Below are 17,268 nucleotides of genomic sequence, written 5' to 3'. Positions count from 1 at the left end.
ACATAATAGACTCAATCTTGATATTAAGCTAAAAAGGGTATTGGGATAATTTAATTACATGCCTGGCGGCTTTTATGTCAGTCACATTTTGTGCTTTTGCCTTGCAATTTTAAATGTGGAGCCATTTCTCTTGGTTACATATGATGAAACTAGGGATCCACCTTAGAATTTTGGGACACCTTTTTAAAATTTTAAACACCTAGAAATATATAGTACAGTTGTTATTCAGGTCAAACTTGGATATGCTTAGATTCTGCAGTGTAGTTTTTGTGCTGCAGCGTGTTGTGGAAACAAGATACATGAGAATCAAACTTTTTTTTTTCTTAGAAGTCAATGCTGCTGTGGGTTGAATTGTGCCTCAGAAAGATATTGTTCAAGTTCTAACCCCCATATGTGTGAATGTGATCTGATTTGCATATAGGGTCTTTGCAGACATAATCTTAAATTAGGCTGGTCATACTGGATTTGGGTGGGCCTTAAGCCAATGCCTAGTGTCCTTATAAGAAGAGGGAAATTTGACTTCTGGGTACGTACCCAAAGGAAATAAGACCATTATCTCAAAGAGATATCTTTACCCCCATGTTCATTGTAGCATTACATTAATCAAGACATGGAAACAACCTAAGTGTCAGTGGATGAATGAAGAAAAAATATATGTAATGGAATATTATTCAACCACAAAAAAGAAGGAAGTCCTGCAATTTGGAACAACATGGATGGACCCTGAGGACATTATATTAACTGAAAAAAAAAAGACAAATTCAGTATGTTATCATATGTGAAATCTAAAAACACCATCTCAGGGTTAATTGGTGGTTCCTGGAAGGGGAGGGGGGTGTGAAGATGGTCAAATGGTACAAACTTCCAGTTATAAAATATGTAAATTCATGATGACTACAGTTAACAATACTGTATATTAGAAAGTAGCTAAGATCTCACCACACACTCATTCACACACAAAGATAACTATATGAGGTGACGTGTTCACTAACCTTATTGTAATTATTTCTTGATATATAGGAGTATCAAATCATTGTATCATCACCTTAATGTTCTATATCAGTTATATCTCAGTAAGGCTGGAGAAAAGATAATGGGAAAAGGGGGAGTGGTGGATTTAGACATGAGACAGAGACTGTCATGAGACAGCGGGGCATGTACCAGAGTGATGCACCTGCAAGCCCAGGAACCCAAGGATTGCTGGCTTCTACCAGACACTGGCGGGAGGACCAGGTGGGGGGTGGAATAGTTCTCCCTCAGCCTCCAGAAGGAACCAACCCTGCTGATGATACCTTGACTGTGGATTTCCAGTCTGACCTGTAAGAGAATAAAAACTTCTGTTGTTTTAAGCCACCCAATTTGTGGTAATCTGTTACGGTGGCCACAGGAAATTTATGTAAATGCTAATGTAGGAAATTAAAATCTAGAAATATGACCCCTATTTTAATAAAATCACTCTCCCCTCTAAGTTTGTATAGAAGTAAAAAGAAGTTGTAGCGAGACATAGCCCACAGTCAAATACAAATCATACAAAAAAGGTGTGTTTGATGCAATTTGAGCAGAGAAATGCTTTGGTCTCTAGCTAGAGCCTTGAGGTTTTCCTTTTGTTCTTTTCTCCCTCAAAAAAAAAAAAAAAAGTTCCTGAAAGTGAGCTTATTAATTATTATGCTTCCTTAAAAAAGTTCACAGTTCCTTTGCCCACCTGGTCTTAGAGGGAAATGCAGCAAACACCCGAGTCTGAAAGGACAGCCTCCCCTGTTTCACAGCTGTTCCCCAGAAGACTGCGGTTTAAAGCACACTTGCGGCCATATCCTGAAATGAACGAATGAACCCGGAAGGCCTCGGGGAACCCACTGTGAGGGTGGAAGGGGGTGGAACCACTGAAGTCGCCCCCTGGAATAACAGCAGCCTTAGCCAGAGCTCGACCACGAGGGAACGTCTCTGAAATGACTTGAGGATGTCGCTTCCAGCATGACAAAAGCGGCCGGATGGCGCCGCTTTGTTTCCTCTCTTCCTACCTCCACACACAATTCTGTTCTACTGGACGCTGAGGGGCACTGACGGCTGAAGACCCCCAGTGAAGCCACACACAGGGATGGCCGGCAGCGTGAACCACCACGCTTCTGGGAACAGAGAGAAACAGCGGGAAGGGGAGGCTGAGGAGCTCGGCGCGGGGAGCGCCACGTGTGCGCGGGGAGCGCGGGCCTCGCGAAGGGGAGACACGCTCGGGGCGGCCGCCTCCGCGCGCAGGCGGCGGGTGCTCAGCGCGCGCGCGGGGCCGGGGGCGCGGCGGCGGCGGCGAAGGCGGGGTTGCGGTAGGCCAGCAGCTGCGTGCGGCTGCTAGGGGAGCGGGGCGCGCGGCCCCGGCGGCACAGGCCGGCGGCCAGCAGCGCGGTGCTGACGAGCAGCAGGCCGCCCGCGGCGCCCAGCCCGGCCGCGAGGAGCGCGGGGCTGCGCCCGGTGCTGAAGGCGCCGCACGCCGCGCGCCGGCTCAGGCCCGCGCCGTTGGCAGCCAGGACGCACACGCGGTAGGCGGTGGCCGGAGACAGCCCGAGCAGGGCGTGCTGGCGCGCGGTGGCGCAGACGTCCCGCACCACCGACTGGTTCCCTGGCCCGCCCTCGGGCGCGTAGCGGATCTGGTAGGCGCGCACCACCGAGTTGGGAGCGCACCAGCGCACCAGCGCCGAGGAGTCGGTGGTCTCGGCCACCGCCTGCAGCTTGGGGGGGTCCGGGAGCGTGTCTTCCCCGCTGAGGCCGGGGCACCGGCACCGCCAGCGCCGCTGCAGCTCTGCGCACGGCGTCTGGAGGTGCCTGCAGGGGTGGTAATCGCAGGGCACGTCCCAGGCTGGCGGCCCCGCCTCCTCCTTCCCGCTCTCCTCCTCCTCACTGGAGTCGTCCAGCAGCAGCATCGGAATCCCGCCTTCGGAGGGAGGCGGGTGGGGAGCCCGCGGGGTGGCCGGTGTCCTCCGGGCGAGCTGAGGCGTGCTCGCTGGGCTCCGGGCGGCAGGGGAGAGACCAGGGTGTTTGTTGGCCCAGGGGGTGGAGGCAGCTGAGCTATCAGGCTCGGGGACAAGCCGGGAAGCATGTTCTTGGTGCTCGGTCCCGGCTGTGCTCGCAGCCCTAGGTGGGTTGCCAGAGTTGCTGGAACTTGCTGGAGAGACAGTAGTAAAGGGAGCGGCCCCGACCTCGGCAAGGCGGTGCCGCGGCCCCGAGGCTCGGGTAGGCGAACCCGCAGGGAGGGAGGGAACCTTGGTGACACTCTGTCGGCCTCCCGCAGGTTGGGTAGAGGGGGCTGCGCTCCGCGGGGTGGAGGGACCCTGTGTAGATGTTGCACGGGTGGAGAAGACTGAGGAAGGTGAGTTGGAATCAAGGAGGGTGGTGTTTTGGTCCGAATGGCACACACTTGGCAGCTGCGACAGCAAAGGACGGGCTGAGAAGGTGTCACTGGATCCTGCAGCTGGTGTGCACACAGTGTCTCCTTTCCTAGAGGGGAGGCCAATCAGAAGGTATTTGGCATCAGGGCTGCTTCTGTGCTGGGCTTTGAGTCCTCAGTGGGGATAATCCCTCTCCCAAGCCTTGTGACACATCTGCCAGGTACCACGTGGTACACACGCAACATGGATCACCTGAGTGATCTTCTGGGCAACCTGTGCAGGAGGCTCCCCTCATCACTCCCATTGTGAAGAGAAGGAAATGGGAACTTGGAAAAAGGAACTAACTGCCCAAGATAGCACGGCTACCAAATGTAGAGCCTAAACCCAGGGTGAGCCTGGTGAAGGGCAGTCCAGATGCTGCAAGTGTGTTCTGCCACTTTGTTGTCACCTGTCTGCTTCCTGGTGGTGAGTGCTAGTAACAATAATCATAGCAGCTCCCATTTTTGGAGTGCTTGCCACATGCTGAGACTGTTGCTAACACTTCACTGTATAAACCAGTTTAATCTGCACCACCTCATGAGGTAGGCACTATTATCCCCATTTTACAGATGAGGAGGTAGAGGCACAAAGAGGTTATGTAACAGCCAAAATCAACAGTAGTAAATGGTGTGAAGAGCCTGCACTCTTCACCTTTTCATTCAGACCAGAGCAAGACTCTTCACTGCAAAGGGCCTGGGTGCTGGAGGCAACGGGAAGGGGTGAGGGCGCAGACTGAGCCCCACTTGATATCCAGGCTTGGGTGAGAGGTGAGAAAAGAACCTCAGGGGACAGGGCTCTCAAAGTGGGCTGCAAGGAGGACAGATCAGCTGGTGGAGGTGGTTTAAGGGTGCTGAAGGCCAGAGGTGTTCCCAGCCCCCATGCTCTCCTGGTGGCCAGCCCAGGCATGGCTCCCCACTGAGACAACTCTTCCAGCCAGCAGCCAAGAGGAAGTCTCTAGAGGAATTCTTTTGCTCATATCCCATGAGAGCTCTATAAGCCCACTGGCCCTGGACTGAATGTGACAAGAGGCCAGGCTCCGTTTTGGAACTCAGTGGGGCCCAGCGATTAAGAGTACATTTTTGGAAAATGGTAGATCCTGCCTCCTTCACCCAGTGGCTACATGAATCTAACCAAGTAACTCTTCTCTTTGGGCCCCAACTCACTCGTTTGTAAAATAAGCAATGATAACTCCACTTTAGCAGAGATGGAGTTTAGCCCATTTTCTTTTCCTAGCAGGTGCACAGTTAGACTACATTTCCCAGCCTTCCTTGCAGTAGGCGTGGCCTGCTAAGTGACATCTGGCCAATGGGATGTGAGTGAAAGTGATGAGCTTCACCTCCTGGCTGGCTGGGAGGGAGGCAGCACCTGGATCTCCTGGGTTCCTGAGTGTGACTACAGGGGAACGGCCGCCCCACCCAGCACTGCGGACCTGCGCAGCATGGGTACATGAGAGAGAGAACTTCTGTGCCGGCACACAGACCCTTGTCATCTGCTATGTAAAGGTGTTACCTGCTTAGGACAATCCTCTTTGCATCCATGAGGAGCCAGGACAACTCACAGCTGCAAGTGAGGGGGTTGCCAAAGAGGTTGATGGACAGGCCCTGGGAAGAATGCAGGTTCCAAGGAGGGAAGGAACTCAAGTTGCAGCTGAAATACACAAAAATCAATTGTCAGGCTTTTACAATCAGGTCAAAACTATACTCAGAGAGCCACGGTGGTGTCATGGGAAAACTATTCTGTTAGGGGCTAGATGATATTGCTTTGAGCAAACTCTTAATAACCTTGGAATTCTTTTTGTTTGTTTGTTTTCATCTGTAGAGATACCAGCTCAACCCAGTCAGTATCACCCTTCATAACAAATAGGGACAGTCCTCCCTGCTGGTTATATCAAAAAGAGTCTACGATGATGAAAGTGTTTATAAATGTAAACCTCTACAAAAAAGTAAGATATTGTTATTATAGACCTGTCACAAGAAATGGCAGAAATTCTTCATTAGTGAGAACGCTCTCCAACGTATACTATTGCAGCTGTCCTGTAGCTGATCGCTCTCAACATCAGCCCTTTGGAAGATGCCTCACTGAAGTGTATCAGCTCTTGCTAACTTAGCTTAAAGCAATACATATTTATTCTTCTTCATAATTCTGTGGGTTGACTCAGTGGTTCTTATGGTCTGGGCCAGCTCAGCTGGGCCCGAAAGATCTAGGATGGCCTCACATATATGGAGCCTCAGCTGGGTTTGCCGGAGCCTCTCTCCATGTCTCTCATCACCCAGGAGGCTAGCTCAGGCTTGCGCACATGGTGGTGGAGCAGTCCCCACCAGCTCGAGGGCGAGCCCCAACTTGCTCAACTGCTTTTAAGTCTCTCCTTACATCACATTTGCTAAGGTCCCTCTGGCCTAAACAAGTCACATGGCCATGCCCAGTTTCAAGGGGTGGGGAATAGACTCTGCTTCCCAATGGGAACAGCTGCAAAGTCACATTGCAAAGGGTTGTGTCTACAGGGATGGGAGGAATTACCAGGGCCATTTTTGCGAACAGTGTACCACTGCGTACCAATGGCAGTCCCCCTCCTGGTTTTCTGTTCTTTCTGCCCAGAGCCTCACAGAGCATTTGGCCTTAACAGTCTCAACTCCCAAAGTTTCCCGGCCTCTTGTACATGTTCTCACTTATAATCTGAGCATCATGAGCAACAGGAGCTGCACTTTATCTACAGGCCTCTTCTGATCAAAGGCTGCCTGGGAACCATCCACCTTCTACCGCTCTGGGGGAGATGCAGACTTCTGGGCAAGGAAGGACCCACCACCCAGATCTGCTCAAACACTCCTGGCCAGTGGGCACCTGACAGTTGTCCCCTGTGCAGCACTGAATATATGTGTGCCATTTATATTGAAACTTAAGCTGGGACTTCCCTGGTGGTGCAGTGGTTAAGAATCTGCCTGCCAATGCAGGGGACACGGGTTCGAGCCCTGGGCCAGGAATATCCCACATGCCACGGAGCAACTAAGCCCGAGAGCCACAACTACTGAACCCACATGCTGCAACTACTGAAGCCCACGAGCCTAGAGCCTGTGCTCCGCAACAAGAGAAGCCACGGCAATGAGAAGACCCTGCATCAACAAAGAGTAGCCCCCGCTCACAGCAACTAGAGAAAGCCCATGTGCAGCAATGAAGACCCAATGCAGCCATAAATTACTCAATTAATTAATTAACTTAAAAAAAGACAGTTCACAATTGTTACAAAACAAACCAAAAACAGCAAAAAAGAAGAAACTAGAGTGGAAATCTTAGAATGGGAATTTACTTAACACTTCATCTTGCAAAGGAAATATTTTTCTTTTTGCCTGAAGGGGGAGAGGAGGAAGATTACCATATTTTGGGGAAAGTAACATTGCTTAGTGCTTCAGATAACATTATCTCATTGATATCATTATGTCAGATCATGGGATAGATAATATTTCACTTTTTTTTTTTTGATGGTGCCACACAGCTTGCGGGATCTTAGTTTCCTGACCAGGGATTGAACCTGGCCCCTGGCAGTGAGAGCACCGACTCCTAACCACCGGACTGCCAGGGAATTCCCAATATTTCACTCATTTTATAGATAAGGAAAAAGAAAATGGAGTCTCTTCCTTATCTGGCGGCCCTTTCTGCCACCCAGGCAACCTGCACCCCCGCGTGCTGAGGGATGGGACAGCCCGCCACATGTGCATGTCTGCACCTGGATGTTCTCTGTATCTGAGCTGACAGAGCCCCAGTGTGGAAGAAGCTACCACTCGTCTTCTAAACAATCCCTTGTCCCTTTTTTTTTTGCTGAAATATTGCCAAAGGGCTCTCCCTCCTGCATGCAGCATTGTGGGAGAGGACTACAGAGGGCGCTGGGCGTGCTGGGTTGGCAGAGCAGCCAGCAGGGTGCCAGCCTCTCCAGAGGGTGCTGGCTGTGCCAGGCACCCACATGTGCCCAGCATCTATCACAGCCAGCCCCCCAGGGGGCAGCTGTGGCTGAGCCAGGAGAGCCAGAAGCAAGGTGGGCTGAGAAGAGGGGCAGAGGGTCCAGCAGGGGAGATTGCATTTAATGAGCTTCAGAAGCTTGAGAGCTCCCAGAAAGGGAGTGTGGCTCCTTCCCCAGCTGGAGCACGGGGGTGGGGGGGAGGGTGGGGGGACTGGGGGATGGGGTGGTGGTGGTGCCAGGGGGGGCCTGGGATGAGTCAGCCAAAGAGTTACACCTTCCCCCTAGCCATGGGCAGCACACAAAGGTTTTCATTTGGCTTAAGAATTGATCAGATTATAATTTAGACAGACCTCTTGGCTGAATGTGGTGACTGGGTTACAAGGGTTCTTAACCTGAGGTCCTCAGAGACAGGCTCCGTGAACTTGGATGGACAATATTACTTCTTTACTTTCACAAACCTCTAGCTGAAATTTACTATTTGCTTTAGTGGCAAATGAAGGCAACAAACTACAGGTGAATCACCAACACATGACAGGTATTTCCATATCACTTTTCAGTAGTTCTCTGTCATTTATAATCATAAAATTATGGAAGTTATTGGACCTGCTGCTGGATTTTATTTATGGTGTTATATAAAGCAGCACACCGCAAACACATATATTCCTAAAACAGCCATTTAAAAATGTTTTGATAACTATAATTGTTTTCTTTGGAATCTTATGTACGTACCTTATTTTATGTCTATAAGAACATTCTTCTGGGAAAGGCACACAGCCTTCACAGACTGCCATGGAAGTCCACGGCACAGAACCATTTGAGACCCCTGCACTAACGTGTGGGCCCCTGAAGGTGGAATCACTGATTAGAAGGCTCTTGCTGAGCGGGGTAGGGAATGATGAGAATTTGACCTCAAGCTGCCCTCCAGGGTAGGTGGGAAGGGCTGGCATGGGAGCTGTTGGGCACAGAGACCAGGCTGGACCTGGTGACCAGGGGGCCAAGCTTAAGAGCTGTCTACACCTGCATTGACTTTTCAGCCCGCTCCCAACTGGCTCCATTGAGAATGAATGTCACCAGCACCCCACATTTTGCCAAATCCTATGGCATCAGACAAGGGGGTGAGACAGTGCTAGAGGAATCATGTTGGGTGAGAAATGACATGCAAAAAAGTTATAAAAAGTGGAAATAGCCAAAGACCTTAACAAAGCCTATCCAGAAAGGCTGGAGAAGCACCAGGGCAGCATCCTGAGGACAAGGAGAGAGTGTCGAGAGGGAGGAAAGACTCAGCAAGGGGCTCAGTGGATAGAGAAGTGTCCGCTGGACACAGCAGCTGAAACGCCACTGGTTCCATTCAATCATGAAGCTGAAGTCGTGGTCAGATTGCAGTGAACTGAGAAGCACAGGGATGAGAGGACTCAGCCACCACTTGTGACCCAGCTATGCCTGCTTTTCTTGGGGTCTAGCTTGCCTTTCTCCACCTGGTGAGTTTGGACTCACCTTTGAAGATATGGATCAATTATGTTCTTCTTCCAGTCTGCTGGAGCTGATCATTAATCCCACTTGCTTTATAGCCTGGTACCTGGCATGTGCCTCCGTTACTGATTCCAGTGTATCATGACAATTGACAGATGTCTGCCACCTACAGAACTTGCGCTCCCTGAAAGCAAGGGCCATGCTCTCATCACCACCACCACCGTCGTCACTGGTGTCTTCACCAGTATCCCCATCAGCACCCACTGTCATGTGGTGGCTCCTCCACCATCTCCGTGCTGAGGGTGCTCAGTTAGGGCTCTCCAGCCTAGGCCCTACATGGTTTCCAGGCTTGTGTGTTTCGCTGTGTGCTAGATGCTGACAGACTGATGAGACATCCAGTGGAGATGACCCGTAGTAACAATACAAACCTGCTGTTCTGTGCCAGGTGCTGTTCTAGGCTCGTATTGAAGCATTTCTTCTCACAACAATGCAGTGTGGGAGGATTTGATCATTATCCCCATTTCACAGATGAGGAAACTGAGCCACGGAAGCATTAGGTAACTTGCTCCAACTCACATAGCTAGTAAGTGGTGGGTGGAGTCAGGACTGAACCCAGGCAGTTTGGTTCCAAATCTGATAACCTTAAACAATACTTCACCAGTCTGAAACTCCAAAGAGCAGTCTGAGCCAGAGATGATATCACTCTCATCCACATTATCACTATCACCATCACCATTAACATCCTGTCACCAATTCACCACCATCACCACCATCAGAGTCACCATTACCACCCTGTCATCAATTCACCACCATCACCATCATCACCCTGTCACCAATTCACCATCACCACCCTGTCACCAATTCACCACCATCACCATCATCAGAGTCACCATTACCACCACCGTCATCATTATATCACCTTCATCACAACCACCACGACCTTCACTAAGGTTACAGAGCACACACAATGTGCCAGGCACTGAGCTATCTCCTTTTCCCTCGTGAAAAGCCCCAAAGTGAGTACTGTGGAGCTAGCAGAGAAAAAAGAGAAGTGGCTACATTGAGAGTGATGGTGGGGCAACCGTGCTTGCTTCCCAGGGCCCAGCTGCGGGCCCCCAGGAAAGGAGGTGGCCTGGGATCATCTTCAAAGGGACAGTGCCCTTCCTGCTAGAAGTCAGGACAGTAGCTGCTCTTGGGAAGGAGGGTGGATATAGTGACACTGTGGACGTCCACTGGGCCAGATGGCACCGCTCAAGGTCCTAATGCACGTAGGACCTGCTCAAGCCTAGGAAGGCGCTGCTGACGTGCCTAAACACATGAGGAAGCAGGTGGATGGAGAAAAAGAGAAGATCCTGATGCCTTCAACCCCTCTCCCCACTTCTCATTCTGGGCTTAAGGAAACTTTGCATGTGCGATAATTTGAAGTTTTAACATTACTCTGGACAGGACTGAGTTGCCTGGTTTTTAAGCTGGAGGGACTCTCTGGGATGTGCCCACGATATCACCCAAAGGATGAGGAGGAACAAGACCCCAGCTAGGACTTGAAGGAGCAGTGGAAGGAAAAGTAAGGTCTGGCTTATCCTATAAAATAGTTTTTGCTATTCATCTTAGTGTCGCGGGCAAAAAGCAGTCACGTGATTCAGGAACACTTACTTCTGGAAATGAAGGACCTGGAGGCGAGGCGTGTCTTGAAAGATGTGTGTGTGGACAGAGGTAAGTGCTGGTGAATCTTGACAATCCAGCTGCTGCAGGTCAGGGGTCATCTTGAAAATGTCCCCCTCCAGGCTCCTCAGCCTGGGCATCTTCCTCAGGTAGAGGGACGTGAGCTTTGGCAGGTCTCTGATCCATCCTGACTGAACTGAAACACAGAGCGGGAAAACTGCCCACTACCTGGGAAGGCATAAACGCAGGATGCTGGCATGGCATTACGGAAACAACGAGAGTGATAAGGTGAGGGTGAAGGTCACTGCTGAGCATGGGCACAGTGGGCGGCTTTGGGAATTTTGGAAGCACGAGCCACTTCAGCTGGAAGGGCCTTCGGAGATGACTGGTTCTTCCTTTTCCAGCCCCAGGTGGCTGAGGCTCCAGAGACAGTGATTGGCTAAAGGCCACACAGTGGAAGGGACAGGGCAGGGCTTGACCCCAGGACACTGTCTCCAAGTCTGCTGTTGCCCCACCTCTTGTTAAACCCCACACAGAAGTACCCCAGCCTTCAGTCTGATGGCTACCAGGAGCAGAGGAAATCTTTGGGGAATATAAGGAAGGAGGAGAGGAGGAGTGAGGCAGCGGGAGGCCCAGAAACCTCATTTTGTGGCTCTCGTAGTAAATGGAGAACGTGCCCCTTCTCCTGTTTCCCGTTCCTTGTTCTCTTGTCAGTGGTGGAACAGGTGATTACAGTAAGTCCCCTACATACGAACCTTCAAATTGCGAACTTTCAAAGACATTCATGCATTCGCATGTCCAGTCATGTAAGTTAGTTCTATTTGAGGAGGCATTGTTAGTTTTGAGGCACAGGTACGACATAGAACAGTACATGAAGGTTGCAGCAGCCATTCAGAATGCAATCCAGTGCTACTATGTCAACTATGTTGAGAAAAAAAGAGCGCCTACCCAGACATCACTGGATCGTGTTTTTAAGAGGGTAGACAGAATTGAATCCAGCAATTGAATTCTGTGCCATCAGCGTCAGGTGTGAGTGACATTGCAGCTTGCCCTCCGTCTCCTATTGCTGACAATCCTTCAGCTCTACAATTCCCAGCCCCTCTCCCACCTCCAGGCAGTAACTCTTCTTGCCTGTTCTTGCGATGCCAGCCCCCGGATGCCGGCTGTTGTACTGTTCTACTGCGCTTTTCAAGGTACTGTACTATAAGATTAAAAAATGTTTTATTTTTTGTGTTTGTTTATATATTATTTGTGTGAAAAGTATTATAAACCTATTACAGTACAGTACTATATAGCTGATTGTGTTAGTTGGGTATCTAGGCTTAGGAACAAATTGGACTTACTATACTAACGCAGTCTCTGAACGGAACTCGGTGTTCCGTAGGGGACTTACTGTATAGACATGAGAAGTGTTTTTTAAAATAAAACCAACCTTGTGAATCAGAGTCAGAACACGCCAAGTAAAGGAGGACAGGTCTTCTCACCTCCCTCCTCTGTCTCGTTTGAAGGATTCGACATTCACAGAAAGTTTTAGCCAACTGAGTAGAAACCAATGAAGGCATCCTCTGTGCTTCACCATTAACTCAGTGTGTGGTACCAAGTGCATCCATTCCTCAGCCCCAAAGCGCTGCATCCACTCCCCATTCTACAAGCACTGACCAGCTCTGCTGGGGGAGCAGAACAGAGAGGCTAAAAGTGTGGGCTCTGGACACAGAACGCTTGGGTTCGGATGTGGAGGCACCGCTACTGGCTAGGAGGCCGCGGGCCAGCCATTCCCCTTTCTGTGCCCTGGTTCCCTCACGTGCAGAACGGAGATAACATCCCTGCCTCTTGGGACTCAAGGAATGAAGCCTGGTACGGCGCTTCTTCGAACAGGGCTCCCTGGGCTCGGGGAATCTCGGGGCGGATCTCTTTGAGCATTCCTGCAAGCAGGCCCCCAGGCCAGCGCCCCTCGAAGAAGTTCACGGCCCTCCCTCCCCGGATCGCCGGACCCGCGAGCTCGGACACCCGGCGCGGCACTCACCGCGCGGGAGGAACGTGCCGCTGAGATCCAGCACCTCGAGCGCAGCCAGGGGCGCGCCGCCCGCTCCCGCGAAGGCGCTGTCGGAGATGCCCGCGTGGTCGCCGCGGCCCAGCGCGGTGCAGGACAGATTGAGCAGGCGCAGCGCGGGGAAGCAGGCGAAAGCCCCGGGCTGCAGCGCCCGCAGCGGGTTCCCGGCCAGCGCCAGAGCGCGGAGGCCGGGCAGTACGGGCCCGGCGCACGGCGGCAGGGCGGCCAGCAGGTTGTAGCTGAGGTCGAGGGTGTGCAGCCCCGCGGGCGCGCCGGGGCCCCAGCGCAGTGCGGCGATGCGGTTGTGGCGCAGCGTGAGCACCTGCAGCCGCGGCAGGAGGCCGAGCTCGGGCGCGCTCAGGGCGCGCAGCAGGTTGTGGCTGCCGTCGAGGCTGCGCAGCGTGCGCGGCAGGCAGCTCGGCAGGCGCTCCAGGCTCTGGTTCGCGAGGGTCAGGGTCGTGACTCCCGCGGAGGCGAGCCCTCCGCAGGGCGAGACCGTGGCGTTGCCGGCCCCGCTCCCCCAGGGGCCCTGGTGAGTGAGCTGGAAAGCTGCGGTCTTCTGGAGAGGCCCCGCCCGCCTCGGGCGCGGCTCAGTCGGCGGCGGCGGCGGCAGCAGCAGCAGCAGCAGCAGGGCCCGCCACATGGCGCTTGGTTGGAGAGAGAACAGCGGGTCAGCGCATTAAATGCAGCCGGAACCCCAAACGAAGGGGCACATGTGCCCCCTCCCAGCCCCGCCCCCTCTTCCCCAGAAGCAGCCCAGCTCTGGACGTTCCCTGAAGGATGGGGACGTTCCCCCGCGTCACCGGATGTGCAGCGACTTGGTCCCTGCCTGCTTGGCCCCATCATCCCCCGCACGTGCCCCGCGGCACCTCCCGCCCTTCCTTCCCCGAGCTTTGCCTTTGCCTCTAATTCACTCGAGGGTTACCACCCACAGCTGACCTCTTGCGGAAGGCCTCCCTTATCTGTCTCTGCACCTTCCAGTAACCTCGCTTTCCTTGTCCCCATCCCATGAGCTTCTGAAGGGAAGGGAACGTGGCTTTTCTCTTTGTAAATTCTCCCCAGGTGTGCAGATGCTGCTTCATAAACGTATATTAATAACACTCCAGTGGACAGCCTCCGTCGGGAGGATGCTCTGCTGGGGCATCATAAACATGGGATTTGAGGAAGACTTTGTTAGTTCCAAAGACACTCGGATGCCCCAATTTTTCCCCTTAGAACTACCGAGCAGTCTGAGTGAGTGCAGTTTGCCTGTGACCTAGTTTGCAGGTCACACTTTAAGTTCTGGGATCTCTTTCTCGGAAGGGCACGCAGGGTTGCCTTCAGGGAAGAAAGGAGCCCCCAGACAGCTGTGGGGCTTGAGAACCTGGAGTCAAGCATTTCCTAGTCCCATGTTGTTCCCAGCAAAAGCTAGGGCTCCTGAGGTCAGCCCTGCCCAGAAGGGATGGCTGAGGGCTGCTAGGTGTGGAGTATCTGGAGGACCCAGGATGGCTCAGGGCAGCTGGGAGATCAGGTAGGGGCAGTCAGGCGGCCATGGGCTGCTGTGGGAGTGGCAGAGCTACTTCCAACCAGGTCTCTGGCCTTGAGGTCACTGCTCAGCATCCCCTCACTTCTGCAGCTGTATATTCCTGCTTCGGCTCTCTCTGCTGACTGCTGTGTCCCTGAGCAACCACCCTGCTACTTGGGGGTCAAGGCAGTGAGAAAGATCCTGGAAACTGAGGCTAGGAGGCCATGTGTCCAGCAGTAGGTCATACTCACCTGGAAGCTGTCCTTTCAGAGAGTGGCAGCCCTAGATGCCTGTCTGCAGTCTTCAATTTTGTCTTATAGATTCCAGCAGCCAGTGGCTTAGCAGCTCAACTTTGAATTTCAGAAGGAGGTCTGTTTCTCAGATGCCCTTGGCCCTGGCCCCACCCATCCAGGGATCCTCAGACACCCCAGCCCTGCAGCCCCTCCTTCCCTACTGAGATACTGTGGTCTTCAGCCAATACCCTCAATGCCTGTCTCCTCCTCCTATTTGGGCCTGGGCCTGCCCTGCCCCTTTCCCGGCATGAAACCTCCTCCCAGGCCTCCCCCACCTTCACCTGGCCTTTCGCCAGCCAGCCAGCCAGCCCGCCTTTCCAGGCCTAAGAGATGGAGGGAGTCAGCACTTCCGGGCAGAGGTGAGCACTGAGGGCTAATGGGCACCAGTGGGACAGAGGCAGCCCCATTACTTCCCAGGATCTGATCCTCCTGCCAGGTGGTTCACATTTCCTGGGATGGTTGGAGGCTGAATGGTGAGCTGGTATGAGGAGGAAGACCCCTTCCCCAAAAGAGGAAGGTACCCCAGTCCATGGGAAGGAGAAAGTGGCAGGAGAGGGGGTCCTCAGAAGAATGCAAGAGCAGGGTCAGGCACGGACCAGATCCAGGAGTCCCCAGGAAGGATTGGTTTGCTTTCTCTGGGACCCAGTTCAGTGACAGCATGGGTGTTTGTCTCTCGTAAGGGGTGGGAATCAATGAAGAGGGCAGAAATGCAGAAAGCTCATTCCCGCCCCATGCCTGGGGTGGTCAAGCCTGGTTACCAGAAGCCCCAGGTTTCCTGAAGCCATGGGGATGCTCAATGTGCTTTACTTAGAGCACATTTGTTCAGAGCAGTCAGTGCCTTTCTCCCCCAGAATTCCAAGACTGTTCATTCATCTGAGGGCCTTTGATCTGCACACCCCCGCCCCCACCCCAGGCCAGGGGTTAATCATCCCCGGCGTTGTGTACACAGACCTCTGAAACCATAACTTCATCCTTCCTCCTGTCAGCTCTTATCTGAGCAGCCCTAAGGAACTTCAGGACCTCTGAGAATTGGCATGTTTAATTAGCTAATTGCAAATCCCCGGGGATCTCTTTCGAGGCTTTCTCCACCCAAAATTCAAAAATATCCTTTCAGCCTCAGTGCTAGCCCAGGGCCTTGCTGCTCAGAGTATACCTTCATCAGCCCCACGTGGGGGCGGGGAGAGGGCTGTTCTGTGCAACCCTGTTTGGGGCAGTGCCTTTGCTACCCAGGGAGCCTGAGGCCCAGGCCCCAGAGGTAGAGATGCTGGGCTATAAACAGCCAGGGAGGGAGGAGTCAGGGAAAGGTGGAAGGTGCGAGGACCCGTGTGGGGTGAGTGGGCAGCCTCAAGTGAGGCCCTTGCCTCTGCCTTCGCTTGGTTCACGGGCATGAGAGCACCCAGACGGCCAACTAAAACCGCAGCTTCTCTCAGAGTGCAACCAGCCGGGTCTGGCCTCAAGGTGACCGACAGCCCGAGGGCAGCAGAGGTGTGGGGCATTCAGGCAGTGGTGCCCAGGTGAGAGGGAGCCGCAGCCACTGAAACGTGCTTGTTTGAACAGGGGCTCTGAGAAGAAGTGGCTCTCCATGGAGACCCATAAAGGGGCTTCCCTGGCGGTCCAGCGGGTAAGACTCCGTGCTCCCAAAGCAGGGGGCGCGGGGGGTTCGATCCCTGGTCAGGGAACTAAGATCCTGCAGGCCGCATGGCACGGCCAAAAGCAAAAAAACATGAAGACCTGTAAAGAGGATTCCAGAGAGTGACGTCGACCTGCTCCTCTGTACACCAGTGGGGCGAGAGGTCTGGACAGGCCCTGGCTGAGAGCCACCTGACGTCATCGTCTGGCACTTGCCAGAGCCCCAGGCCCTCTGAGCCAGGCTCCTGTCCCCACTGCTTGCTGGCTAGCTCTTCAGCGGCAGTAAGGGCCTGGCCTAGACAGGCAGATCCGAGGTCTGAGCTCAGCCCTTGGACTGCTCTGTTGCTCTGGTGGTACCCAAGCCAAGCAGACGCACTCTTGGTGGGCTGTTCAGTTGGGCCTTTGAGCCAGGCGTCTGGTGGCAGGTCATGCGTGGCAGCGTTTGCTTTGGGGCCTCAGCCAGGGGCCAGGTTGGCCTTGCTGCAGTGGGTGCCCTCTGCCTGTCTCCAGCATCCCCCTACCTTTTACAATTGAGCACTCACGATACTCAGAGCCTAAGGCCGAATGCATTATTTTACTGAATCCTCACTGGGTACTATTTTCCCCAAGCTACAGGTGAGGAAACTGAGGCCCACAGAGGCTGACTAGGCTTTGGAGCACACTTCCAATTAGTCTGTCTGGCTTACCTGCTGCTTTATATTGCCTTCCACAGGCCTCAGCATTTGACGCTGTAATATCCCTGAAAGCACAAAAGAAATTCTTGCAAATAGTTAGATAGATCCAAGTCACTCAACAAGCCAGGACAGCTGGGATATTTCTTTTCATCGCTGAGCAGATTATTCTCCAAAGAAACAAAGCCTAATTCCTGGGTCTCTGTGGGCCCAGGACTGAGGCAGATGGTTGGGCAGGGCCACTGGGCGCCTTCTCCAGCCCCTTCTCCTCTTCCAGCCACATCTGGAAAAGATGACTGAAGTGTTTGTCCGCTTTGGATAAGGCTGCTAAGGTCCCATGACAAAGTCCTGGAGCCAACAAGTGTGTGTCCTTCACATGCCACCCCACACCGAATGCCATGCCATGTCCCGCCCTCCAGCGCTGTTCCCAAGCGGCTCCTCTGCCTGGGTGCCCTACCCCCGACCACCTTACTCTCCAATGCAGCTCATTCCTCCAGACCTACTGTGGCTTCCCTCAAAAGTCGGCCCTGGGACTTCCCTGGTGGCGCAGTGGTTAAGAATCTGCCTGCCTGTTGTTGTAACATACAGCATAGGTAATATAATCAGTAATATTGCATTAACTTTGTA

At 53.1% G+C, this 17,268-nt stretch overlaps 1 protein-coding gene across 1 annotated transcript; it reads right to left on the bottom strand.

Annotated features, from left to right (window-relative positions):
• Positions 1–330: 330 nt before the first annotated feature.
• LRRN4 (leucine rich repeat neuronal 4) lies at positions 331–13,187 on the bottom strand. The gene is made up of 5 exons (XM_057704093.1): positions 12,518–13,187; positions 10,486–10,690; positions 4,923–5,060; positions 2,301–3,483; positions 331–519 (listed from the first exon to the last, which is right to left on the bottom strand). Exons 1-5 carry the CDS (start codon positions 13,185–13,187, stop codon positions 331–333), a joined length of 2,385 nt encoding a protein of 794 aa, XP_057560076.1.
• Positions 13,188–17,268: the final 4,081 nt, after the last annotated feature.

Source organism: Hippopotamus amphibius, chromosome 12 (assembly GCF_030028045.1).
Source record: "Hippopotamus amphibius kiboko isolate mHipAmp2 chromosome 12, mHipAmp2.hap2, whole genome shotgun sequence".
In the NCBI taxonomy this organism is placed as follows: Eukaryota; Metazoa; Chordata; class Mammalia; order Artiodactyla; family Hippopotamidae; genus Hippopotamus; species Hippopotamus amphibius.
Note: the sequence above shows the minus strand (reverse complement) of the source record. Positions and strands in the feature narration are given on the sequence as shown.